A 26,303-nucleotide genomic window follows, 5' to 3' on the forward strand; every position below is an offset into this window, starting at 1 on the left:
CGTTTACGAGGGAGCTTACTTTTCATCAGCGCAACTGCAAGCGCTGTGCAGTTAAAGCGCACGGACCCCATAGACTATAATGGGGTCTGTGCGCTTTAACTGCACAGCGCTCCTCCTAAACACTCTCCTCCTACTATTCGTGGACTTGGTGACTCTCCTTTAGTCGAATAGTGGTTTCCCCTGAAACAAGCATTTTTTCCCATAGACTATAATGAGATCTGATATTTGATCGAGTACCGTAGTCGAATATTGAGGCTCTACTCGAAACGAATATCGAATCTCGAATATTTCACTGTTTGCTCATCTCTAGTAAGAATCTCAAGGCTCCGTCCCTCACCAGTCAACCCCCGTCAATGCTGCACCTATTAGTTCAGAAAGAGGCCTGAACAGAAAAAAGCGGTTGTGAAAAGTGAAAACCTGCAGTGCTTAGAAAACAGTGACTTCCTCCTCATAGATTTAGTTTAATACCATCCTGCCATACAGTATATAAATAATTATTAATACCATACAGTAAATAAATACTGCCATACAGTGCCTAGATAATACTGTTATACAGTATATAATCAATGCTGCTATATAGTATATCAATAATACTGTCATACAGTAAATTAATATTGCCAAGCAATATATAATACTGCTATACAGCAAATAAATATTAACATGCAGTTCATAAATAATACTACTATACAGTATATAAACAATACTACCATACAGTGTATAAATAACACTGTCATACAGTATAGAAATAATACTTCCATATAGCCAGAAAATAATTATTTATTTTGCTTCTTTATATAGCGCCAAAATTTTCCACAGCGCTTTACAAACATTGTCAATCACTGTCACATATAAAGCTCACAATCTACTTATTGCCAATCAGTCCATAAATACAATACAGTATAGAAATAAAACTGACACAGTGCATAAACAATACTACCATACTGTATAGAAATAATACTGCCATATAGTATAGAAATATTGCCATGCAGTACATAAATAGAACCATATAGTATATAATAAGGCCATACAGTAGATAATATTGTCTTATAGTACATAAAACTAATATACAGTATATAAATATGGCCACATACTGTAAAAATTACTGCCATACAGTATGTAAATACTGCATACATTTTCTGAATTATACTGCTCTACAGTGTATATAGATATTGCACTCAGTTTCTAAATAATGCTGCCATACAGTATATAAATAATGCTGCCATACAGTATATAACCATAACTGTTTAATATCATTAAACAGTAACAGTTGTATACAAAGGTCATACATAACTACTAAACAGGATAATGAGGCACAATATCTAATTAATATTGCCCTATAGTATGTAAATAATACTGCCACACTGCGCACAATATCGGAACTGTGGTCAGAATGGAGGGAAAAACTTCCTCTTCTGTCAGGCGCTACAATCAACAGATACTAATGAGACATACGTTATAAGAAACCGTCCACCCCCGGTCCGCAGACTACAAGAATCCTGTACGAGGTTTCATAGGGAAGTAGCAAAATCAGCAGAATCCATAACAATGAAACTGGAAATTGTTGCGCTGAACTCCCCTTAATCATACAGGAAGATGAGCGAGAGGAGTCAGATGTGTATTACAGAATAGAGAATATAAATACAGCCATATGTGTTATACATTATATATACAGTACATATTATATGTAGCTGCTATATATTATATTTAGCTACCATATGTGCTATATGCTCAGTAACATATGCTCAGCATGTACGTTGGAAATGGCCTCCAAACATGCAGCCGTATCTTATATACCCCATACATACCTATACACTTACATCTCTGCCATTGACCCCCATACATTCACCGGTCCTAGGTCTGGTTATTGACATCTGTGGCGGCATTACACGTATATTGCAGGAGAGCAACATCTTGCATACTGCATCACAATTTCACCAAGTGTTCCAGCCTTTCATTTTTTTGGGATACTCTTTACTCTTTCTATTAAAAAAATAATATATAGATATGGTATATTTAGTTTTTCTTACTTCATTTACTTTTTTCTTTATTTTATTTACTTTTAAAATTTATTTCTGAATTATTGAACAATTAATTCACATTGTTCTAATTTTTGAACCCCTTTAAAGGGGTTGTCCAGGAATTGGAGCAACCCGTGTGACAGGTGGGAGGCATATAACACAGTATGGGGAGACCAGTGAAGGGACCACTATATGGGGAAAGCGGTGAAGTGGGTCACTGTATGGGGGGCCAGTGAAGTCACCACAGTATGGAGGGGAATAGTGAAGGTGCCACCGTATGGGCCTTCAAGGGTCCCCTTATAGCAGTATTAGATAATTACTTACAAGTCTACTCCCCAGTCCTGCTCCTTCTTGCTCCGGGCACACTGTTGTGACGTCATTTGCGCCTGGAGCGGGAAGGAGCGGGATGGCTAGAGAGCAGACAGGTAAGTACCAATACTCAGCTTATAGGCCACAGGCTCAATGTGACCTTTGGCCTTCAAGTCTGGGAGTGATAGAGCAGGAAGCCTATGGCTTATGGCTTCTTGCTCTACCAGTAGCAATATCAGGTCGGGACACCACTTCAATTCGATTCTGCATTCTGGTTATATTTTTCAGAACTGGATTGCAGAACCAGGGAGAACTGCATTTACTTACTGATCCCTGCTCCGGCTCACGGCCTCCTCTTCCCTCTTGAGCCTTTAATGGGTCCTGTGTACCGCACTTCATGACTTAATGTACGGCACATAGAGGCCTCCTAGAGGCTGGAGAGGGAGACAGCCATGAGCAGTAGCGGGGATAAGTTAATAAGGGCCGTTATCAGACCTCCACTGCCTATTACAAAATCAGTGAGGCTCCGGCAGAGCTCCCAAAAGTCACTGCTACCCTGATGGACCAGTCTGAGGTTGTCTACTATTAGAGATGGGTGAACTTCTTCATCACAAGCAGGGTTTATTATTATTCCAAATTGTTTGTTTTTTAACGAAAAAAAACCCATTTGTATTCACCTGTCTTGGGCCCCCTTACAGCATTCGGTGCTCCCTGTGATGTCATGCGGGGTCACCGCTGAGGCCTGTGATTGGGTCACAGCAGTCACATGGGCTTGCCAAGTGTCATGACGGCCAGTGTATGATAATGTCACCTATCTGAATTTGTTCGACCTGGAACCAGTCAGGTGTCTGAGTCCAAACTCGAAACGAATCCTGAGAAGTCGGCCCATCTCTATCCACTATTCATTCCATGTGCTTTATATTTTTGCGTTTTATTTGATTTTTACATCTTATTTTATTCCTTTTAGCATTTTCTTTTATATGTCAAATTATCATTTTATTCTTTTGGATATTATTTTAGGTTTTACCATTATCTGATTCTATTTCTATGAGAACAATAATAAGTCGTGAAAATAAATAATTCCTTCATTATTTTATAGAATATTTGGAATTTTTTAACATTTTTTTGAATTCGCAAAAAAAATGTCCCCATGAAACAACAAAAAAAATTCATTCTGTGGTTGTCCCGTAGATACTGCTGACGGCGCTCACATTCTCTGCAGATATTTCTGTTCTATTGCACAATATATAAAGGTCACAGCCTGACTAAGTATATTTTAGGACAAGATGGTGGCCATGACCGTTACAAACCTTTTTAATAAAGTTGAGCCATTTTCTGTGCTTGATGGCAGGAGGGCCATTCTGGTGTTAGGATCTTCTCTTTTCTGCTCCAACAGAAATCTTCAAGGAGCAAGCATGTAACGTGGAAGCTGTGGACACACTGTGCTACTAAACTGGTTTGGCTTCAAGCTGATCCTATGTATTCTAAGTGATCCCTTGTAGAGGGCCACCATGTTGCTACCTTTAGGAGTAGTCTTGATGTTAGTGACATGTGGTCCAGATCGGTCAAGGGACATGGTCTCTGAGGAGATAGATACAGATATGGTTAAAGGACAATCCAAGGTCCAGGCTAGAAGTTTGTGCAATACAGTATATCAGGTAGTAGGTCAGGTGGTACAAGGTCAGAATTGTAATGAGGCTGAGGTCAGGGCAGATGGCATAGGGTCAGGGCAATAATGAAGCTAAGGTCAGGGCATACAGCAGAGGGTCAGTACTGTATAAAGGCTGAGGTCAGGGCAGGCGGCACAGGGTCAGAACTGTAATGAGGATGAGGTCAGGGCAGGTGGCACAGAGTCAGTGCCATAGTGAGGCAGAGGTCAGTGCCATAATAAGACTGAGGTGAGGGCAGGCAGCACAAGGTCAGTATTGTAAAGAGGCTGAAGTCAGAGCAGGCAGCACAGGGTCTGTACTATAATGAGGCTGGGATCAGGGCAGGTGACACAGGGTCAGTGCCATAGTGAGGCAGAGGTCAGTGCCATAAGACAGCACAGGATCAGTACAATAGTGAACTGAGGTCAGAGCAGGCGGCACAGGGTCTGTACTGTAATGAGGCTGAGGTCAGAGCAGGCAGCACAGGGTCCGTACTGTAATGAGGCTGAGGTCAGAGCAGGCGGCACAGGGTCCGTAGTGTAATGAGGCTGAGGTCAGAGCAGGTGGCACAGGGTCAGAGTTACATAATTAGGAAGAGGCCAAACACAGAGGTCAGAGAATACAGTACACAGGTACAACTACATGGGAACTACCATGCTAGGAAGAATTTTGCTCATACACTCTCCCATAGGGGAAAGTGCATCAAATCCCTGGGGACTCGTACTTGCCATGTATGCTGGCCCATTAAGAGCTGGGCAGAACATACGCACCCTACAGGAAGGGCAGAGATGACCATCAGTATTACAATACAGTGCAGCTTATCTCCTCTGATGGATTTCTGGAGCTATAATACACTAACACATTGTTATTAGGGTTTGTGCTACCTCTTGTTATATGCCGGTGGAATCCTGTATGTAGGTGGGAATTTCAAGAAAGCAAGGACTTTCCCCTGTAAAAGTCAATGAAATGTGTAGATGACTTCAACACTTTGGTCACCCCCTTTTTCTGTGCACTGGTGGAGGTAATGGGGGGTCCTCACATAGGGGAAAGCTGCTGCACTGCCGGACTCTGGGGGACCACGGGTCTCTGGGTACTGATTTTAGTAGATAGCATGGATCACTTAACCTTCCTCCCTGAGTGACCATCTAGTCCCAGGTGAAGGCCCCATTATACGCTCCACTGGGGGTCTTGTATCAGGAAGCCTGGATGATGGGGGCAGTAGTCAGGGACACGTTTAATGTCTGCTTCCACCTTGCTATGATATTGAGTAGCTCGTGTCACAGTCTATAGAGTGTTGTTTGTGTGTGTTTATGGTCGGTGTACTGTACACACTGCCTACTATTATCCAGGACGGCTTTTGTGCAGTTGTGGGTCAGGATTGTCAATGTATCATCTGTAAACACAGGGATATGGCACAAGTGCGCGTACAATGCACAATTCAGGCACGTCAGTCTGTACACGACACTCTGAGAAGAGCGAATCTATAACAGACAGCACCATATAGGATATCACTGGAGCACTGGTATATACTGCCTGTACTATACAGCCACGAATCCTGCGCCACACTGAATACAGGACATCACTGGAGGACTATTATATCCTGCGCCACACTGTATACAGGACATCACTGGAGGACTATTATATACTGCCTGCACTATACAGTCACGGATCCTGCACCCCTGAGCTATGGGGCGAGCCATGAGGCTGTGGGTGCTGGGCTCGGCCCTAGTGGAAACTCTATTATTTTCGGGGTGTCTACTTGGATGGAATTCCCTGAGCCCCATCTTGACAGACGTGGGTGTGCTGTCTCAGGACTGTCACTCAGGTCTGTATCATTATCTCCTTGCTACTGTGATGGGGTCTTCTTCTGCTCCCATATAAAACATTCTCTTTGTTATTGTGTTCCCCAGATCTAAAGATGTCGGATGTGCGGAGTAATATTAGTACTGCAGGGGATCAGCAAAAAAGTCGGGGTGTAGGTACGTGATGGGTAATATGGGGGTACTGAAAGGGTGGGGAATAGAGCAGGTTATAAACATCTATACCTGACACCACATAGTTATATTATATTCCCATACGTCCTACCAGCAGCACAAGCTCCCCACATTGTGGTACTGTTAGGACTAAGGGAAACATTAACATTACTATTACCATTCTTAGCCGTCTCTTCAATTTTTTTTTTTTTTTTGCCATCTTTAGAAGCGAGTCTGATCTCCATTTTGGTTTCTACATTGACTATTTGTGATGCTGAAGAAGAAAGTGTGTTTAGTCTATTGAGCACATGAGGACGGTCATATAATATATATAATCCATAGAATACAGACCCCCGAACAATATAATCTCCTGTCCCAATCTGGCCACCAGTCACTATAATGAAACCCTAAAAAATGCATTGGATGAGGTGGCTCCCCCCTCCACTCGAAAAGTCCCACGTAGGAGGCACACGCCACAGACACGATTTCTTCAGCGGTGCTCTAGGTCTGCCGAACGTCTCTGGAGAAAATCACGCTCACCTGCAGATTTCCTCCACTTCAAATTTATGCTTAAAACATATAGTTCTGCCATTTACCTCGCCAAACAAGACTATTTCACCACCCTCATCTCTTCTCTCTCCAGCAACCCTAAAAGGCTTTTTGAAACTTTTCACTCCTTAATCACACCCAAGGTGCAGACGCCATTCACAGACCTTAGTGCTAATGATCTTGCCACTTATTTCCATGATAAAATTGATAAGATCTGTCAGGAAATTACTGCCCAAGCCCCAGGTGGCACTGATCCCCTCACCAACCGCACTTCAGACTGTCCATTCTCATCTTTTGAACCTGTTACAGAAGAGGAAGTCTCCCAACTACTTTCTTCATCTCGCCCTACAACCTGCAGTAGTGACCACTTCCCCTCACACCTTCTCCAATCTCTGTCGCCTGCTGTCATTACTTACCTTACTAAAATATTTAACCTCTCTCTCTCTTCTGGAATCTTCCCATCCTCCTTCAAGCATGCTGTTATAACTCCGCTATTGAAAAAACCCTCCCTGGACCCATCCTGTGCTGCTAACTATCGACCCGTCTCTAACCTCCCCTTCATCTCTAAACTCTTGTAACGCCTGGTCTATTCTCGTTTAATCCGCTATCTCTCTGCTATCTCTCTGCTTGACCCCTTACAATCTGGTTTCCGTGCTCTGCACTCTACTGAAACGGCCCTCACAAAAGTCTCCAATGATCTCCTAATGGCTAAATCCAATGGTGACTTCTCTCTTCTTATTCTTCTGGACCTCTCTGCAGCTTTTGACACTGTTGACCATCATCTCCTCCTCACTATGATCCGCTCAGTTGGCCTCAATGACACTGCGCTCTCCTGGTTCTCCTCTTACCTCTTAGACCGCACTTTCAGTGTATCATTTGCAGGCTCTGTTTCTTTCCCTTGCTGTTGGGGTTCCTCAGGGCTCGGTCCTAGGCCCCCTGCTCTTTTCTCTCTACACAGCCCCCATTGGACAAACCATTGCCAGATTTGGCTTCAGGTACCATCTTGATGCTGATGACACCCAATTATACACATCTTCCCGTGACATCACCCCTGCACTCATACAGAACACCAGCGACTGTCTCTCTGCTGTCTCAAATATCATGTCCTCTCTCTATCTGAAACTAAATCTCTCTAAGACTGAACTACTACTGTTTCCACCATCTAATAGATCTGTCCCTGATATATCCATTGCAGTCTCCGGCCTTACTATAACTCCTAGGCAGCAGGCCCGCTGCCTTGGGGTCATGTTTGACGCAGACCTTTCCTTCACCCCTCATATTGAATCACTCGCACGTTCATGTCACCTCCACCTCAAAAACATCTCCAGAATACTCCCTTTCCTTACCAGAGATACATTAAAGACACTTATTGTCTCTCTGATTCATTCTCGCCTTGACTACTGTAACTCCTTACTAATCGGTCTTCCCCTCACTAAATTCTCCCCTCTACAATCTATTCTGAATGCAGCGGCCAGGCTCATCTATCAGGCTATACGCTACAGTGATGCCTCTGGTCTGTGCCAGTCATTACACTGGCTGCCTATTCATTATAGAATAAAATATAACGTTATCACCCTCATCCACAAGGCTCTCCATAATGCCGCACCTCCATACATTTCTTCCCTCATCTCTGTCTACTGCCCAACCCGTGATCTCCGTTCACTCAATGACCTAACACTTAAATCCTCTATTATCAGAACCTCCCACGCTCGTATACAAGACTTCTCCCGAGCTGCACCACTTCTCTGGAATGCTCTACCCCGGACAATCCGATTAACTCCCAATTTCTACAGTTTCAAACGCAAACTAAAGACACATCTTTTCAGACAGGCCTATCACAATGTCTAACGTAAACCCTTAACCCTCCTCTGTCCCCGCTCCCACATTACCCCACATGATATGATGTCATCTCATGCTAACTCTATATGTCCAAGCTCCATCCACATGTTAAAGGACACGACTGTCGACGGCTCATAAAGTCTTATGTTTATGTAATGACAGTCACCTCTATTACAAAAGTGTCTGACCTCTGCATAAGCAATGTCGCCCCTGCTACCTCTTGTGTCACCCCCTCTATCTCATAGATTGTAAGCTCTTGCGAGCATGGCCCTCAGTCCCATTGTGTGAAATGACTTTCTTTGTAATGTATCTTCCTGTCTGTATTTGAACCCTACTAATTGTACAGCGCTGCGGAATATGTTGGTGCAATAGAAATACATTTTTTTATTATTATTACTATTATTATTATTATTATTATTATATATATAATCCATAGAATACAGACCCCGAGCAAAAACCTTCCTGATGCCGACTCATCCTATAGAAGCCAATAACGTCTGCTGAAATCTAAAAATGAGAGATAAAAACATAAAACGTGATGGGAAAAGTAATAGATAAATTATAAATGATTGATAATAAACAGAAAAATTATAAATCATAATAAATAAATTGTAAATTATAAAAATAATAGACAATAAAAAATACATGATATATAATAAACATAAAAATACTAAATTATAATAATTGAAAAATAATGGGGAATAAAAGATAAATAATAGATAATAAATATAATAATACATCATTTTTACCACACACACTGTGAGATATTAGTAGTGATGCCACTGCTGGGTAAGGGGCTATTACAGTATATGGGGTGGGTGGGCAGGAACCTTTTATCCCCACCTGTATTCTCATTCATCTGATGTCTCTTCTTTTCCTCCATTTAGCGATGGAGTCTTCCCTGGTGGAGATAATGACAAGGTCCAGCGAACCCCAAAATTTCTGCATATCCCAAGAGCGGAACCTTAATATTGGGTTCACGATAGGCACGTTCTTTGTCTGGGGGGCATTCCTACCCCTCCAGCTGCTCTTAGGATACACCCACATCAGATCACTGCGCCAAATCGGAGGGTGAGAAACACCCCTTGTGTCCCCCATTATAGCAGAAACACTGTCTACTGTCTGTCACCCTAATCTCCCCATCCTGTACCCCACAGAGCCCTGGTGTCTGTCTCCTACCTGATGCTGGCGTATTGCCTTAGTAACCCACAAAGTGAGTATAAAAGTTATCCATAGGCGCCAGTATTATAGTAGTTATATTCTTGTACATAGGAGCAGTATTATAGTAGTTATATTCTTGTACATAGAAGGTAGTATTATAGTAGTTATATTCTTGTACATAGAAGGTAGTATTATAGTAGTTATACTCTTGTACATAGGAGCAGTATTATAGTAGTTATATTCTTGTACATAGGAGTAGTATTATAGTAGTTATATTCTTGTACATAGGAGTAGTATTATAGTAGTTATATTCTTGTACATAGGAGCAGTATTATAGTAGTTATATTCTTGTACATAGGAGCAGTATTATAGTAGTTATATTCTTGTACATAGGAGGCAGTATTATAGTAGTTATATTCTTGTACATAGGAGGCAGTATTATAGTAGTTATATTCTTGTACATAGGAGTAGTATTATAGTAGTTATATTCTTGTACATAGGAGTAGTATTATAGTAGTTATATTCTTGTACATAGGAGCAGTATTATAGTAGTTATATTCTTGTACATAGGAGGTAGTATTATAGTAGTTATATTCTTGTACATAGGAGTAGTATTATAGTAGTTATATTCTTGTACATAGGAGTAGTATTATAGTAGTTATATTCTTGTACATATGAGGCGGTATTATAGTAGTTATATTCTTATACATAGGAGTAGTATTATAGTAGTTATATTCTTGTACATAGGGAGCAGTATTATAGTAGTTATATTCTTGTACATATGAGGCGGTATTATAGTAGTTATATTCTTATACATAGGAGTAGTATTATAGTAGTTATATTCTTGTACATAGGAGCAGTATTATAGCAGTTATATTCTTGTACATAGGAGCAGTATTATAGTAGTTATATTCTTGTACATAGGGGGCAGTATTATAGTAGTTATATTCTTGTACATAGGAGCAGTATTATAGTAGTTATATTCTTGTACATAGGGGCAGTATTATAGTAGTTATATTCTTGAACATAGGAGTAGCATTATAGTAGTTATATTCTTGTACATAGGAGGCAGTATTATAGTAGTTATATTCTTGTACTTAGAGGGCAGTATTATAGTAGTTATATTCTAGTGTATAGGAGCAGTATTATAGTAGTTATATTCTTGTACATAGGAGTAGTATTATAGTAGTTATATTCTTGTACATAGGAGCAGTATTATAGTAGTTATATTCTTGTACATAGGAGCAGTATTATAGTAGTTATATTCTTGTACATAGGAGGCAGTATTATAGTAGTTATATTCTTGTACATAGGAGCAGTATTATAGTAGTTATATTCTTGTACATAGGAGGCAGTATTATAGTAGTTATATTCTTGTACATAGGAGGCAGTATTATAGTAGTTATATTCTTGTACATAGGAGTAGTATTATAGTAGTTATATTCTTGTACATAGGAGTAGTATTATAGTAGTTATATTCTTGTACATAGGAGCAGTATTATAGTAGTTATATTCTTGTACATAGGAGGTAGTATTATAGTAGTTATATTCTTGTACATAGGAGTAGTATTATAGTAGTTATATTCTTGTACATAGGAGTAGTATTATAGTAGTTATATTCTTGTACATATGAGGCGGTATTATAGTAGTTATATTCTTATACATAGGAGTAGTATTATAGTAGTTATATTCTTGTACATAGGGAGCAGTATTATAGTAGTTATATTCTTGTACATATGAGGCGGTATTATAGTAGTTATATTCTTATACATAGGAGTAGTATTATAGTAGTTATATTCTTGTACATAGGAGCAGTATTATAGCAGTTATATTCTTGTACATAGGAGCAGTATTATAGTAGTTATATTCTTGTACATAGGGGGCAGTATTATAGTAGTTATATTCTTGTACATAGGAGCAGTATTATAGTAGTTATATTCTTGTACATAGGGGCAGTATTATAGTAGTTATATTCTAGTGTATAGGAGCAGTATTATAGTAGTTATATTCTTGAACATAGGAGTAGCATTATAGTAGTTATATTCTTGTACATAGGAGGCAGTATTATAGTAGTTATATTCTTGTACTTAGAGGGCAGTATTATAGTAGTTATATTCTAGTGTATAGGAGCAGTATTATAGTAGTTATATTCTTGTACATAGGAGTAGTATTATAGTAGTTATATTCTTGTACATAGGAGCAGTATTATAGTAGTTATATTCTTGTACATAGGAGCAGTATTATAGTAGTTATATTCTTGTACATAGGAGGCAGTATTATAGTAGTTATATTCTTGTACATAGGAGGCAGTATTATAGTAGTTATATTCTTGTACATAGAAGGTAGTATTATAGTAGTTATATTCTTGTACATAGAAGGTAGTATTATAGTAGTTATACTCTTGTACATAGGAGCAGTATTATAGTAGTTATATTCTTGTACATAGGAGTAGTATTATAGTAGTTATATTCTTGTACATAGGAGTAGTATTATAGTAGTTATATTCTTGTACATAGGAGCAGTATTATAGTAGTTATATTCTTGTACATAGGAGCAGTATTATAGTAGTTATATTCTTGTACATAGGAGGCAGTATTATAGTAGTTATATTCTTGTACATAGGAGGCAGTATTATAGTAGTTATATTCTTGTACATAGGAGTAGTATTATAGTAGTTATATTCTTGTACATAGGAGTAGTATTATAGTAGTTATATTCTTGTACATAGGAGCAGTATTATAGTAGTTATATTCTTGTACATAGGAGGTAGTATTATAGTAGTTATATTCTTGTACATAGGAGTAGTATTATAGTAGTTATATTCTTGTACATAGGAGTAGTATTATAGTAGTTATATTCTTGTACATATGAGGCGGTATTATAGTAGTTATATTCTTATACATAGGAGTAGTATTATAGTAGTTATATTCTTGTACATAGGAGCAGTATTATAGCAGTTATATTCTTGTACATAGGAGCAGTATTATAGTAGTTATATTCTTGTACATAGGGGGCAGTATTATAGTAGTTATATTCTTGTACATAGGAGCAGTATTATAGTAGTTATATTCTTGTACATAGGGGCAGTATTATAGTAGTTATATTCTAGTGTATAGGAGCAGTATTATAGTAGTTATATTCTTGAACATAGGAGTAGCATTATAGTAGTTATATTCTTGTACATAGGAGGCAGTATTATAGTAGTTATATTCTTGTACTTAGAGGGCAGTATTATAGTAGTTATATTCTAGTGTATAGGAGCAGTATTATAGTAGTTATATTCTTGTACATAGGAGCAGTATTATAGTAGTTATATTCTTGTACATAGGAGCAGTATTATAGTAGTTATATTCTTGTACATAGGAGGCAGTATTATAGTAGTTATATTCTTGTACATAGAGGGCAGTATTATAGTAGTTATATTCTAGTGTATAGGAGCAGTATTATAGTAGTTATATTCTTGTACATAGGAGCAGTATTATAGTAGTTATATTCTTGTACATAGGAGCAGTATTATAGTAGTTACGGTATATTCTTGTACATAGTAGCAGTATTATAGTAGTTATATTATTTTACATGTGATGTTTCTTCTCCCAGCTCTGTCCCTGTTCCTGCCCTTTGCAATGCTGGCTCAGGGGCTTGGGGGTAGCTGTGTCCTCTTCTCCTCACTTATGGTAAGGAGATGTTATCACTAGAATGGATATAATTCATTTTATCAGTGACCGATTTATTGTGTTTTTATGTGATCTGCCTGTGACATGTGATGTGTCACCTATAAACACCCTAAGCGTTTACACAACAGATTCCTGATCACACCCAGGAACCCCGACCTCAGAGCACAAAGCGCGTACTGACAGCGGGGCACAACATAATATGCCAGCAGACCTAATCCTGACCTACACTGTCTGCTGAGCTGTGTATCTAATCCTAACCTGTGTGATACCGTATACTGAGCTGTGTATCTAATCCTATCCTGTGTGATATCGTATACTGAGCTGTGTATCTAATCCTATGATGTGTGATACCGTATACTGAGCTGTGTATCTAATCCTATCATGTGTGATACTGTCTGCTGAGCTGTGTATCTAATCCTATCATGTGTGATACTGTCTGCTGAGCTGTGTATCTAAGCCCATCATGTGTGATACTGATTTCAGTGGTGCTGTATCTAAGTGTACTTTATGTGATACACAGTTGCAGTATACATATACAATATATGTGTATACGTGTGTATATATTTTATTTGGTTCACTATACTTTATAACATCTCATCCCAGCTTCCTCATATCTTGGAAAACGTCGGGCCTGTCTTCTCCGCTCTGGTGATCGCCGCTTTCTCTGCCTCAGCCACAATTTTTACTATCATTAAGGTAAGGAAAGACATATTGGTCAAAGCAAAGCTGTAAAGGCTAGTTCACACAGGGGAAGGAAGCGGATTTTGACAGCGGATTTCACCTCAAAATCCGCCTCCATACAATGGCTGTCTATGGAGACCACTAGTGTTCTTTTTTCCGTTAGCGGCATGTTGCCGCTAGCAGAAAAAAGAAGCGAGCTGCCCTTTCTTCAGGCAGACTCGGCGAGTCGTGGTTTCCGCCTGGCGGCAGCAACCTCCTTGGTCGGCCCATTCATTTGAGCCGACTCTGGAGGGGGAAGCCGCGACCGCGATGGTCATGGCAGGCGGATTTTGACCCGAGAGTGACGTGGTTCCCCGCGACACGTTTTTTTCGGCTCATTCACTTTACGGGAGGGGAAAACAGCCTGGCGTTTTTTGAAGCGGTTTTTACAAAAAGTGCAGCAAGGTCCAAAAAAAGCTTCCTAATTAGGAAGCGTTTTTTTCCGTTGCCGAAATAAGCCACACGTAATTTACGTGTGAACTAAGCCTTAGTGTTACTTACCAGTCCAGGGTATGTCCAAAGTCCTATGATTAAGGGAAGTAATACAGTCAGTCCCATTGTGACCATGTGGTGTACACAGTGCTCAGTCCCCAACAGCCCAATGGTGTATACAGTGTACAGTCCACCCAGAAGTTAATACAGTGCTCGGTCCTCAGTGGTATATACAGTGCTTGGTTTCCAGTGACCTAGTGGTGTATACAGTTCACAGTCCCCAATGGCCCAGTGGTATCTACAGCGCTCGGTCCCCAATGGCCCAGTGGTATCTACAGCGCTCGGTCCCCAATGGGGCCCTGTGGTATCTACAGTGCTCAGGCCTTGGTACTCCAGTGGTGTGTACAGTTCTCAGTCACCGATGGCTCAGTTATAACTCTGGTAAGAACTCATCATTGTAACGTCGTGCTTCCTCTCTTTGCTCAGGTCATTTATTATTCAGAGGTCCCCATAGTGGCCATAATTTTAGGATATGGGGCCCTGTCCTGTGCCATGTTCCTGAACAGCACCCTCTGCTGGAACCTAAACCCAACTGGAAATAATAAAGACAATATCTACAGGTGAGGAGGCCAAAGGGCCTTGTGGTAAGGCTGCCATACAGTTCTTACCGTATCCGGAGATGTTGTGAGTTGAAGTAAACCGCCATATGATGTCTCCTCAGTGTCAGTCTGCGGCTAAACTGCTACGAGGCTGTGAAGAAGAAGCCGCCGGCAGGGAATGACTGGTGCCAGAAGTCTCTGAAACTCAGGTTCCAGGAATCTCTGAAGGACAGAGAGCGAATACTGAGCCTGAGGAGGACACTGAGCTTCAAGAAGCCCGACGGTAACCCTTCCCCCCACTGCGGTCACTGACTAGTCATGGCCGGGGTCAGGAGACTTTTTAAGCACCTGCTATATCATTATATCAGTTCTGGGAAAGCAAATATGGCCAGGTGGGATCTGATCTTAGGATCTACAGGAGGCCATGAGACTTGTACATCTTATATCAAGTGCCAAACATTAACCATTCGCTGACTGTTCTTATCGTTCCAGTGCCCGCCCCGTTGCCTCTGCTGGAAAGTCTCCGGAGCCCCACGTTCCTGCTTCACCTGCTGTCGGACGCCATACTGCTCACCTGGATTTATTTCTACATCTCCTCAGTTGACGTCCATCTTCAGAGTCAGGCAGATGATCAGTGGCATCAGGCAGGTGAGCGCCCCCAGCTGTCGTTTCCCGTCAGATCTATTGTAGTCCAGTCGATATAACGGCGTCTCGTCTCCCTAGATCTCTTCTCCTCCGTGTTTGGGGCTCTGCAGATGCTTGGCCTGTTTGTGGCTCCGCTGACCTCCATCTTACTCCATAACCACCGGATGCGAAAAGGAACCCAAAAGAGCGACCAGACCACAGACAGGTACTCCCATGATCTCTAATAACACACACACTAGTTTTGGTGGTATAAAGCTATTGCCGCAAACTTATGTGATGGTGTCTTGCAGGAATTTTACCAAAATTGCGTGCAGCGTGAAGAGACTGTCTGCCATCTACACCCTCCGGTGCCTCCTCGTCATTTGCTTTGGAATAACTTGTCTTCTACCCTCCCTGCATGTCCAGGTAACTTATCTTTCATCTTTGAGGAAGGATGCAGTACACACTCATAGACAGCAGATGGTGCTGCATCACATCCATAACCATTTTTCACTGCTCCACCTGCAGGCAGTGACTGGAATTGCACCTACATGACAATTTCAGGTATTTTATGTCTCCATCTGACTTGATGTCTTTGTCCCTAAGGTTGTCAGCTTCATCCTCCATGTGGTTATCAGAACGTCCATGTTTTTTGTCAGCGCCACCCTTTATCGCTGCGTGTGAGTATAAAACACATGTCACATGATCAGATGGCACGTGATATATGACCAGAGAAGGAATCGCACTTTCCGCTTTGTCCCTCAGATTCCCCAGTCACCATTTTGGAGCTCTGCTGGGGATCAGCACATTCATCGCCTCTATCATGTCCCTCATCCAATATCCAATCTTTCTGCTGCTCACGGGGCCCCTGCAGAGAAACCCATTCTGGGTAAGAATCTGTCCTATTACATGTATGTCACAGCAATGAATCTCTAGAAGCCTACACAAAATTAAGGACTTATACTCTAATCACATCCAGAGCTGCATCCACAATTCTGTTTTCTCCTACTCCAACTCAACTTGAAGTCATAGGATCCATCTCCATACACAATGAAATCCCCATTTATATACACTGTAGATCATAAAGCCTAGATTATACTCCACAGCTGTATTCACAATTCTGCAGGTTGTTAAAGGAAACAGTCAGCAAGACTGTCACCCTATTAAGTAAGGGGACGGTTGTTGTTACTTAAAATGTCTATACAGAACCTCATGTGAAGAGCGCACCTCCCAGAATGCAAATCTTCACAGCAAACTCGGTGTAAAAACTGATGAAGCAGGGAATGCTGGGAGATTTCAGCTCTGGAGTACATTAATTCTGTTCAATCTCCCATTTACCCCACAGATTCATGCCGCCTTCCTGGCCCTGTCTCTGGTTGCTGTAGCTTTACCGTTCAACCTCATCGTGAAGTATAAACGTCGGCAGCGTCACCCATTCTCTCGCCCCATACACCTGCGCCAGGTGCCCCCTCCGAACCAGACGAAGGCCTGACCTAAATCTTTATACACATCGGGGGTCACAACAAATCACAGATGACCGTGGACGTAATCCAAGAATTTTTTTTCTTTTTTTATTTCCATAAATGTGGTCACATGATACCTTTTAAAAAACAAAAAAAAATTACTAAAGCCCCACCCACATGATTACAGCCCCAGTGAACATCCCTCCTGGTCCCTTCTCTTAACACTTCTGGACCCCACAGTAAGTGGCAGTGGACGGGCTGCCCTGACGGCCTCCCCTGCCAGTCCAAAATGGAACAATCCATAAGGGGGAAAGACATGGCACCATAATCCCCCCTCACTTTAAGATAGCAGCATATCCCATTAACCCCTGTGCTGCTGGACTGGGGCATATTAACCACTCCACTGCTGGACCATAGTGATCATATATGTCTTATAATAAAATCTGACAGTAAGTTCTGATGGATTTCTGACAACCGATAACTGTACAAATATGGCGGTGGTGGTGGGGGGGGGGTGCGCGTCCTCTCGTTGGGTTAACCACGCTGTCATACCGTCCAGAGGCAGTGAAGAGGTTAAAACAGCCGGGCAATGCCATGGACAGACAGTAGAGGGCAGACAAAAACAAAAAAAATTTAATAAGAGGGCAAAGAATGAAGACATGAAAGACACAAAAGTAATGGGCGGGGAGGAATCCGACAGAGGCGGGGCCAGCAGCTCTTTCGCCCCATTCATCGTATCTCAGACACGCCCTCCACGCAGATCAGCCAATGAGAGGAAGATGGTCCAATCTCTGTACGAGAGGGATCTAGGAACAAAAAGAGATGCAATTAACAATTCTGCCTTTAGATGGCACCAACAGCGCAAGATGATGCACCTCGTTGCTGTCTCCTTGTGGTCACGGCCAGTGCTGCAGCACACACCTGATGCAGAGGGAAATCGTCACCGCAAAGAAAACATATTTTATATTATAGTTTAGTCTAGATTATACTTCAGAGCTGTATTCACAATTCTGCAGGTTGTTAAAGGAAACAGTCAGCAAGATTGTCACCCTATTAAGTAAGGTATTGGTTGTTGTTTCTTAAAATGTCTGCACAGAGCCTCGTGTGAAGAGTGCACATCCCAGAATGCATTCAAGCTGCTTGCTGCTTGTACATGTAATTTGATTGGAAATGCCTATTTTCAAACTTCTTTGGCATTTTTTTTTTATTTTCACGTGTCAGAAAATATTGAAAGTTCTAATAAATAATGTTTATGATATCTCATGATCGACCACAGCACAATGTATATGCAGCACACAATACACAGATCAGTCATAGTTACATCATCAAAGGTCCTTAAGCAGTGCTAAAGACTGTGCCGATCAGGTTGTTGCAGTGATCTGACTGCTTCAGTGTCACACTGCAGAGCTGTATAGGTATCATGGCTGTTGCTTAAAGAAGACCTTTTATGTCCTCAGGCACCCGCAGTTTTATATACCACTAGAAAGCCAACAGTGCTATGAATTCAGCGCACTGGTGGGTTTCCAGTTATGTGCCCCGGGGGAAGAGATACCTGAGTGCTGAGGAATGCCCTCCAGTACTAGTCTATGGGCTAGGGAGGAGGGCGTTCCTCACTGCTCCTCTTTAAGGACATCCTCAGAAAGGTCCTTAAGGCTAAGGCCCCACATGGCGTCCACAGCATAAAAGTGCTGCGGGAGAAACCACAGTGACAACGGCCTCCCCTGAAAGCCTCCGGCTTTATCAGAAAACTGCAATCAGCTGAAGGGCAGAGCTGTAGATTACAGGGAGAGCAATGAGTGATGTCATCTGTCCTGTCTTATCACACAGGTCCGGCTCTATGGAAACGCTGGGTAAACAATGGGAGGAATAATTTCACATTGCAGAAAAATAACGCAACATTGCAAAAGTAAAGTATTTAGGAAAACTTCAATTTATATAAACTGGCAGTATAGAGGGGATCCTTGAGATGGGATTACCCGTTCAAGCAACTAGATATGCAGCAGCATAGGAGACTGGAGGGGAGCTGACCCTATAGACTGTGGGCATGCTCCGTCTAAACGCCAATAGTGGGAAATATATATTTTATTTTTAACCACTTCCAGACCACCTATAGACTATAAACGTCCGGAAAGTAGTTGCCTTGTTCTGAAAGGAAATACCAGTACGAGATCGTGCAGCTGCTGATACTGGGAGTCGGCTGCAACTTCAGCCGAAGCTCACAGAGAGAAGGCAGGGAAGGTTTGTTACTTTCCCTGCCTTCTCTATTGCTGTATATACAGTGCTCAACGAGTGCTATGTACACAGCTATGCACGCCGCTATGATGGGGCTTCCCTCTGACTCCGCGGTCACCTGATCTGCCAGTGTCAGCATCTTACAAGAGCTGCTGGGTCCTACTGGAGAGGAAAACTCGCCCCCAGTGCTGTGAGAAAACTAACTAGCATATGGACGAAAAACAGGATATCTAAGGAACGGCAGAGAAGACATCTAAAGGTAGCAGAAGAATAGCTTTTCTTAAGGCTATTCCAACGAGACTTTAGCTTAAAACAGGATTTTAATGATAGAATCCCTTTAACAAAATTTTAGAATTGGTGAATAATATTTTTGGGACACATTCCCTTACCTGTTCAGTCCATGGACCCTGGGGCTTATTCGTCTTTGGCAGACATTCCTCTGACTGTTCCTTTCTGCCTCATCTGTTGGAAGATAAGAAGATGTGTCAGCCCCAGAAACAAGATGTGCCCCCCCTGGCTCCAGTGACTTTGCACCCTCACCTCGTCAAGTTCTCTCTGTGTCTCGTCTTCCATTCGACGGATATCGTCCATGTTCAGGTCCACCCACCGGTCCAGCGAGCAGAAGAGCTGGCGGTGAAAGTTTGTGAAGAGGCGCTTCTCTTGCTATGATGATAAATAAAGCAGTATTATACTCCTGTCACTTCCAAAGCTGCATTTAAGCTTCTTGCTACTTTCCTGTTAGATCCCCGACTACAGAAAAATCACATCACACCTGGTCCACTGTCTTTTGCAACGTGTGTTAAGGTAGTGCAGTACAGTGTGGGAAATGTAGGAATTACACCAGTAGGGGGAACTACATCTCCCATAATGCAATGCAGCAGGGTTTCAGTGAAATTGACCTTACTAGGAGAGCTCTTACCTTGTGGATAAATTTCTCCACTCTGCCCTGAAGACCCCACCACCGGAACTTGACAGTGACCAGCTTGTAGGCACACATGTGAGGGCACGAGGGGTTGTTCAATACTTCTTTCTACAAACATAAAGGAACCAATTAGTGTTCTACAAACCCAAAGAGGAATACAAAATGGACTGTATTGCCTGTGTGTTGGTCCTCACTGCAGTGTTAGCATTCTATTCATGAGCCAGGAAACACAGGATGGGCAGTGACTAGAGATGAGCGAGTACTGTTCGGATCAGTCGATCCGAACAGTACACTCGCATAGAAATGAATGGACGTAGCCGGCACGCGGGGGGTTAAGCGGCCGGCGTCAAAGCGGAAGTACCAGGTGCATCCATTCATTTCTATGGTGCGTGCTGTTCGGATTGGCTGATCTGAACAGTACTCGCTCATCTCTAGCAGTGACATAAGACTATGGGTTAACTGAGAGCATAAGGCGGTAATATAGAAAGGTTCTCAAGGTAAGAATGACAGAGGCTCTAGCCACAGCCTGAAGTGTAAAGTCCCTTAAAGGATCATACCATCCAATCCTTATTTAGGGGTCCTCTCCCTGTCTTCTCCGACCTATACGTTGCAGGATCTTCTTCTGGTTTGTAGTCCTGTGAAGACACAAACAGAGCGAGGTAAATGTACAGTCCCGCATCTGGTGGACATACTGGCGACCGTTATTGTACTCACGTCTTCAGAGATCTCGGAGCGATCTGCAATGTTGATCGGTACAACCTCCACGTCTTTCCAAGTTTCTGCATCCAGTCCATGGACCTGTGGGAGATTATGGAAAAAAAATCAGTGAATTATGGACTGGAGTGTCTCATACCTGAGCTAAGATACACAGGGGGAGGTTCAGTGTGGCAAGACTCACATTTTCCAAATTTCCAAAATCGGGTTTATGCCAGGTCTCGATTTTGATGAAGAAGTCATCTTTCATGTATTCGTTCTGGGGAAAAAAAAATCATCATATATTACAAAATACATCAGAAATCTGAAGACTCACAACAGACTGCATTAGAACAGTGCCACCTAGAGGTTCAGCTACGTCAGTGCACAGAACACAGGGGAAACGCTGCTGCTGCTTAAAGAGGACCTTTCATCAGATTGGGCACATGCAGTTCTATATACTGCTGGAAACTGACAGTGCGCTGAATTCAGCGCACTCTCGGCTTTCCTGATCTGTACTCCGGGTAAAGCGCTATCGGTCCCGGTACCGTAGCGCTTTACAGTTAGAAGGGTGTTCCTGACAACCAGGGACGCCCTTCTGCCCAGCAGCGCCTATCGCGCTGTACAGTGTGAGCGGGGAGGAACGCCCCCTCCCTCTGCTCACACAGCTCGTCCATAGACTAGTATTATCAGGAGGGGAGGGGGCGTCCCTACCCGCTCACACTGTACAGCACGATAGGCGCTGCTGGGCAGAAGGGCGTCCCTGGCTAACTGTCAGAAACGCCCTTCTGACTGTTAAGAGCTACGGTACCGGGACCGATAGCGCTTTACCCGGGGCACAGATCGGGAAAGCCGATAGTGCGCTGAATTCAGCGCACTGTCAGCTTTCCAGCAGTATATAGAACTGCCTGTGCCCAATCTGATGAAAGGTCCTCTTTAAAGGGGAAGTGACGCAGGAAATAACCAGAACATCCATCACTGGACAGACATGACCCTGTGACAAAAATAGCAATCACCACATCTACACAGATTTACTAACACATGAGGAGACAGGGGGAAAGAAAGAGAGACAAGGCACAGGAGGGAGAAAGTTAGTGTGTAGAGGCAGCAGGAGAAAAAGAGGGTGCAGGAGGCAACAAAGGATAAAAGAGGGGCACAGGAGACAGTGGAGGAAAAAATGAAAAGAGAGGGCACAAGAAGTAATGAGGGAAGGGCAAAGAAGACGGTGGGGAGGAAGAAAGAGGGCAAAGGAGGCGGCTGGGCACTAAAGCGGCAGAGGGTAACAAAAGAAGAGGGTACAGGAAGTGGCTGGGGGGAGAAAGAGGGCAGGGGAGACAGCTGGGGGAGGGGGAGAGGGCACAGGAGGAGGCTGGGGGGAGGGGGAGAAAGAGCAGGCACATTAAAGGTGGCAGGGGGTAGCAAAGAAGAGGATAAAGGAGGCAGTTGGGGGGGGAAGAAAGAGGGCACAGGAGGCAGCTGGGGGGGGAAGAAAGAGGGCACAGGAGGTGGCTGGGGGGGGAGAAAGGGAGAGGGCACAGGAGGCGACTGGGTGGAAGAACGAAAGACAAAAGGGCACATGAGTGAGAAATAAAGAGGGCACAGGAGGCGCCGGGGAGGGGGGTTGTATCTTGTATTATCTATACTGCTGTAACACACTGAAATTCCCATGGTGGGACTATTAAAGGATTATCTTATCTTAAAGAGAGAGGGGGCAGAGGTAGAAGAGTCAGAGTTCACAGATGGTAGATGAGAAAACAGAGAGCACACACAGATTTAAGAACACGTTCACACACAGACATGTAGATATATTATATATACTCACAGTGACAACTGAAGCCCCAGGAGAGCAGCGCAAGGAGAGAGAAGAGAGACACCGTGTCATTATACTGTTACAGTATGTTATACGCAGGTGTATCTGAGCAGGCGGTGATACTCACTGGTGCGGCAGTATGGATACGCATTCCAGGCTTTCTCATGAAACACCAGCGATCCCTCTGGGGCCAACATCTTCACAAAGCTGGGGACCTTACTGCAAGGCAGGAGCAATACGACATATTACTATGACCTCATGATGATGTCATCAGGGTAAAGCTGAATCCTCCTTTGTGGTATTACAGGTCAGGCCTGATACAAGTCACATCTTCTTCATATGCTTTTCTGATATTATTTGGTCAGTGATCAACCAAACCTAAAAGCTGAGGGTTTGTTACAATATATCCAGCCTAGAAAATCCACTGTGAGCTAAACAGCCTGGAGTCTAGACTGATAGACTATAACAAATGATTTGTGCGGCAAAGGATTGCCTACTGCATACAAGTGTATGAAACGTGTGGTCAGGACAGAGCAGAGGTATTGGGGTCACCCCTAGCAGTCAGCCAGATCACAATGGTTCACATTTTCATCCATCGTAGCCAGAACCATCTGGGATGAGATGAGTGCAGTCACTCGCGGCGCCCCCTCACCTCTGTAGGTGGTAGATTTTGTGGGTGTACTGCCCCTTCTCTCCATCCCGCTCGTACGGCTCGTTCTTCAGGACTTCTATTCCTTCTCCTCCGCCTGTGTTGTCCTTACTGGCCTCCGCCACAGAGAACAGCTGCCCCACCTGGTACTGGTGGGAGAGACAAAGCGCATGTCAGCGGGGCCGGAGCTACAGTGCCAAAATACAGGAACTGGGTGACATCAATATGGCTGGTATTAAGGGAAAGGCACTCAGCTCGCCCAGTCAAATGATGAGCTAATTATACAGCAGTCAGGACTGTGGGAAAGCTGAGTGACATCAATATGGCCACCATTACCCAGCTCACTCTGTTATATGAACCAGTCACATTGTAGTCAGGATTACTAGAAAGCTGGGTGACATCAATATGGTTGTTATTAAGGGGAAATCACTCAGCTCGGCCAGTTATATGAAATAATGAGCTAATTATACAGCAGTCAGGACTCTGGGAAAGCTGAGTGACATCAATATGGCCACCATTACCCAGCTCGCCCTGTTATATGAACCAATCACATTGTAGTCAGGACTCCTGGAAAGCTGGGTGACCTCCTCGAAGTGCTAGATTGTCAACAACCAGCTTTCCCAGGAACAGATACAGTAGTCAGACAAACAAAGGATCACAAGTCAAGATATAAAGGAGAAGTCCACAGAAACGTCTCCAGGCCGCCATTTACCTCTTCCACTGAGATGGGCAGACAGACACGGCTGTAAGAGAGAAAGTAGAAGGTGAGAATGATCGCCAGGTTTAGCGCAAGTCACATGACACGACAGCCCGCGCTGCGCACCCCCAAGAGAAGTGTCTATAGATGGCGACACCTGACACAGATTACTACAGCCGCCATACCACAAACATCTGTAATCCAATGACTATGGCGGAAAGAATAAAGCAGCTGTGAAGAACTACAAGCACCAGCCTGACACCCGGGGGTCTGTGACAGCTGGGAGCCCTAGTGGCGAGAACAGGGCCACAAAGCAGACCCCGGAGCCCTCTCTTATCAGCTACACTCACAGCCTCCCCTCTAGCCCCCCAGGCCTATCCTGACAGCAGCCCCTCCCCCACCCTCTTGCCCCCCACTATCCTGGGGGCCCCCTTGTCAGTCAGGGGCCCCGGCCACCCAACACTTACTATTCTTTAATCACGACCATCCTTCCTCCCTCCGCTTCACCAGCCCCTGCAACACAGGCCGGAAACCGGAAGCCAGGCCGCCCAGACTGGAGGGAGGGACACATGCTTGTGCAGGAGCCGGGCGGAGGGAGCCGGCGGGTGGTGACGTCATCTTAGAGCGACGCGCAATCTGAAAGCTGTGTATGCGGCCGCTGGCTGCTAGGTGGCTGCTCAGTTGCTAGGGGCGGGATGCGGTGACTAAAGAGACTTAGACCAATAGGAGAGGGCGGGGCTTGTGGGAAAGTTCTCAGAAAACAGGAAAAATCACCGGTAAATTCCGGTATATGACGTAAAAGTGAGAGGTAGTCGAGGTAATTAATAGAATTAGTGACGTCACTGATGTGACATACCCCTTATAGCCGGTATATGACGCAAAAGTCAGAGGTAGTCGAGATAATTAATAGAATTAATGACGTCACTGATGTAACATACCCCTTATATAGCTGGAGTATAGTGATGTCACTCCTGTAACATACTCCTTCTATCTAGAGAGCAGTGATGTCACTCCTGTAACATTCTCTTATATCTGGAGAGCAGTGATGTCACTCTTCTAATATATCCCTTATATGTCACTTATGTAATATAGCCCTTTACTATTTGTCTTACACTTTGGGCTAGTTCACACAGGGTTCCGCGTGAACACATTCCGTCGCAGCTGCCGTGACGGGATGCCGGTGCAGTGCATTGGCATCCTGTTGCGGCTTTCCGCTCCGGATTAGGCCCAAATGAATGAATCTGGGTTACCACAAAAAAATCTTACAGTCACTAAAGCGGCTAGATGAGCCACCTGGCCAAAGCCCTGGACAGAAGAATCGACTTCAAAGAATAATCTGTGCACAATTCCTTTTCAGCCTGGAAGACTTTTTGGCAAAATACTTGAACATCTTTTAGAAGCCAATAAGAAGGGGACATCTCTTAAAGGGGCTCTATCAGCAAAATCATGCTGCTAGAGCCCCACATATGCGTGAATAGCCTTTAAAAAGGCTATTCAGGCACCGCTAAAGTTATATTAAACTACCCCCCAGTTTTAAAATAAAACCCTAAAAAAGAATGTTATCTACTTATGGATCGTGCACGCTGGGCGGGCTTTCAGGGTGCGCCGTCTTCTTCATCCACGCCTCTTCTTCCTCCGATGTCCTCTGGTCCCGTCCTCCTCCGGCGCTCGCGAGCGGACACTGATATAAAAAAATGGCCTGGGCGCATGCGCAGTAGCATGCGGCTGCTACTACAGCTACTGCGCAGGCACCCATTTTTTTTTTTTATCAGTGTCAGTTCGCGAGTGCCGGAGGAAGACGGGACCCGAGGACATCGCAGGAAGAAGAGGCGTGGATGAAGAAGACGGCGCACCCTGAATGCCCGCCCAGCGTTCACGATCCGTAAGTAGATCATATTATTTTTTAGGGTTTTATTTTAAAACTGGGGGGTAGTTTAATATAACTTTTACGGTGCCTGAATAGCCTTTTTAAAGGCTATTCACGCATATGTGGGGCTCTATCATCATGATTTTGAAGATAATCTGTTTTCCCTTAGTCCCAACAGCAGCACAAGGCTTCCTCCCTATATGTTATTGTTATGGTTGTTAAAATCATTGTACTTATTATTACTCTTGTATTTATATGTGGAGGGGAGGTCCCTGTGCCCTCTTATAGGGCGGTAGCCATAACATTATGTTAATTTGGCTGATTAAAATTCTGCCTGTCCTACCAGCACACAGGGGCAGAAATACCCCGTTTTGTGCCACTGTTGGGACTAAGGGAAAACAGATTATCTTCATAATCATCCAT

The 26,303-nt window shown here is 43.4% G+C and overlaps 2 protein-coding genes across 2 annotated transcripts; one reads left to right on the forward strand and one right to left on the reverse strand.

Annotated features, from left to right (window-relative positions):
• The first annotated feature begins 5,662 nt into the window (after positions 1-5,662).
• Positions 5,663-17,140, forward strand: LOC142217164 (large neutral amino acids transporter small subunit 4-like). The gene is made up of 14 exons (XM_075285354.1): positions 5,663-5,801; positions 5,887-5,955; positions 9,225-9,408; positions 9,495-9,550; positions 13,096-13,172; positions 13,776-13,868; positions 14,811-14,944; positions 15,046-15,206; positions 15,416-15,571; positions 15,647-15,773; positions 15,859-15,973; positions 16,154-16,227; positions 16,313-16,436; positions 16,893-17,140. The coding sequence occupies exons 1-14, from the start codon at positions 5,663-5,665 to the stop codon at positions 17,037-17,039; spliced, it is 1,656 nt and encodes a 551-aa protein (XP_075141455.1). The 3' UTR covers positions 17,040-17,140.
• Positions 17,124-24,596, reverse strand: LOC142217438 (phosphatidylinositol transfer protein beta isoform-like). The gene is made up of 11 exons (XM_075285682.1): positions 24,481-24,596; positions 24,029-24,059; positions 23,320-23,465; positions 22,778-22,886; positions 21,063-21,128; positions 20,879-20,962; positions 20,722-20,799; positions 20,162-20,272; positions 19,783-19,905; positions 19,632-19,704; positions 17,124-17,816 (listed from the first exon to the last, which is right to left on the reverse strand). Exons 1-10 carry the CDS (start codon positions 24,582-24,584, stop codon positions 19,657-19,659), a joined length of 900 nt encoding a protein of 299 aa, XP_075141783.1. The 5' UTR covers positions 24,585-24,596; the 3' UTR covers positions 17,124-17,816; positions 19,632-19,656.
• Positions 24,597-26,303: the final 1,707 nt, after the last annotated feature.

This window comes from Leptodactylus fuscus, chromosome 8 (genome assembly GCF_031893055.1).
Source record: "Leptodactylus fuscus isolate aLepFus1 chromosome 8, aLepFus1.hap2, whole genome shotgun sequence".
Lineage (NCBI taxonomy): Eukaryota > Metazoa > Chordata > Amphibia > Anura > Leptodactylidae > Leptodactylus > Leptodactylus fuscus.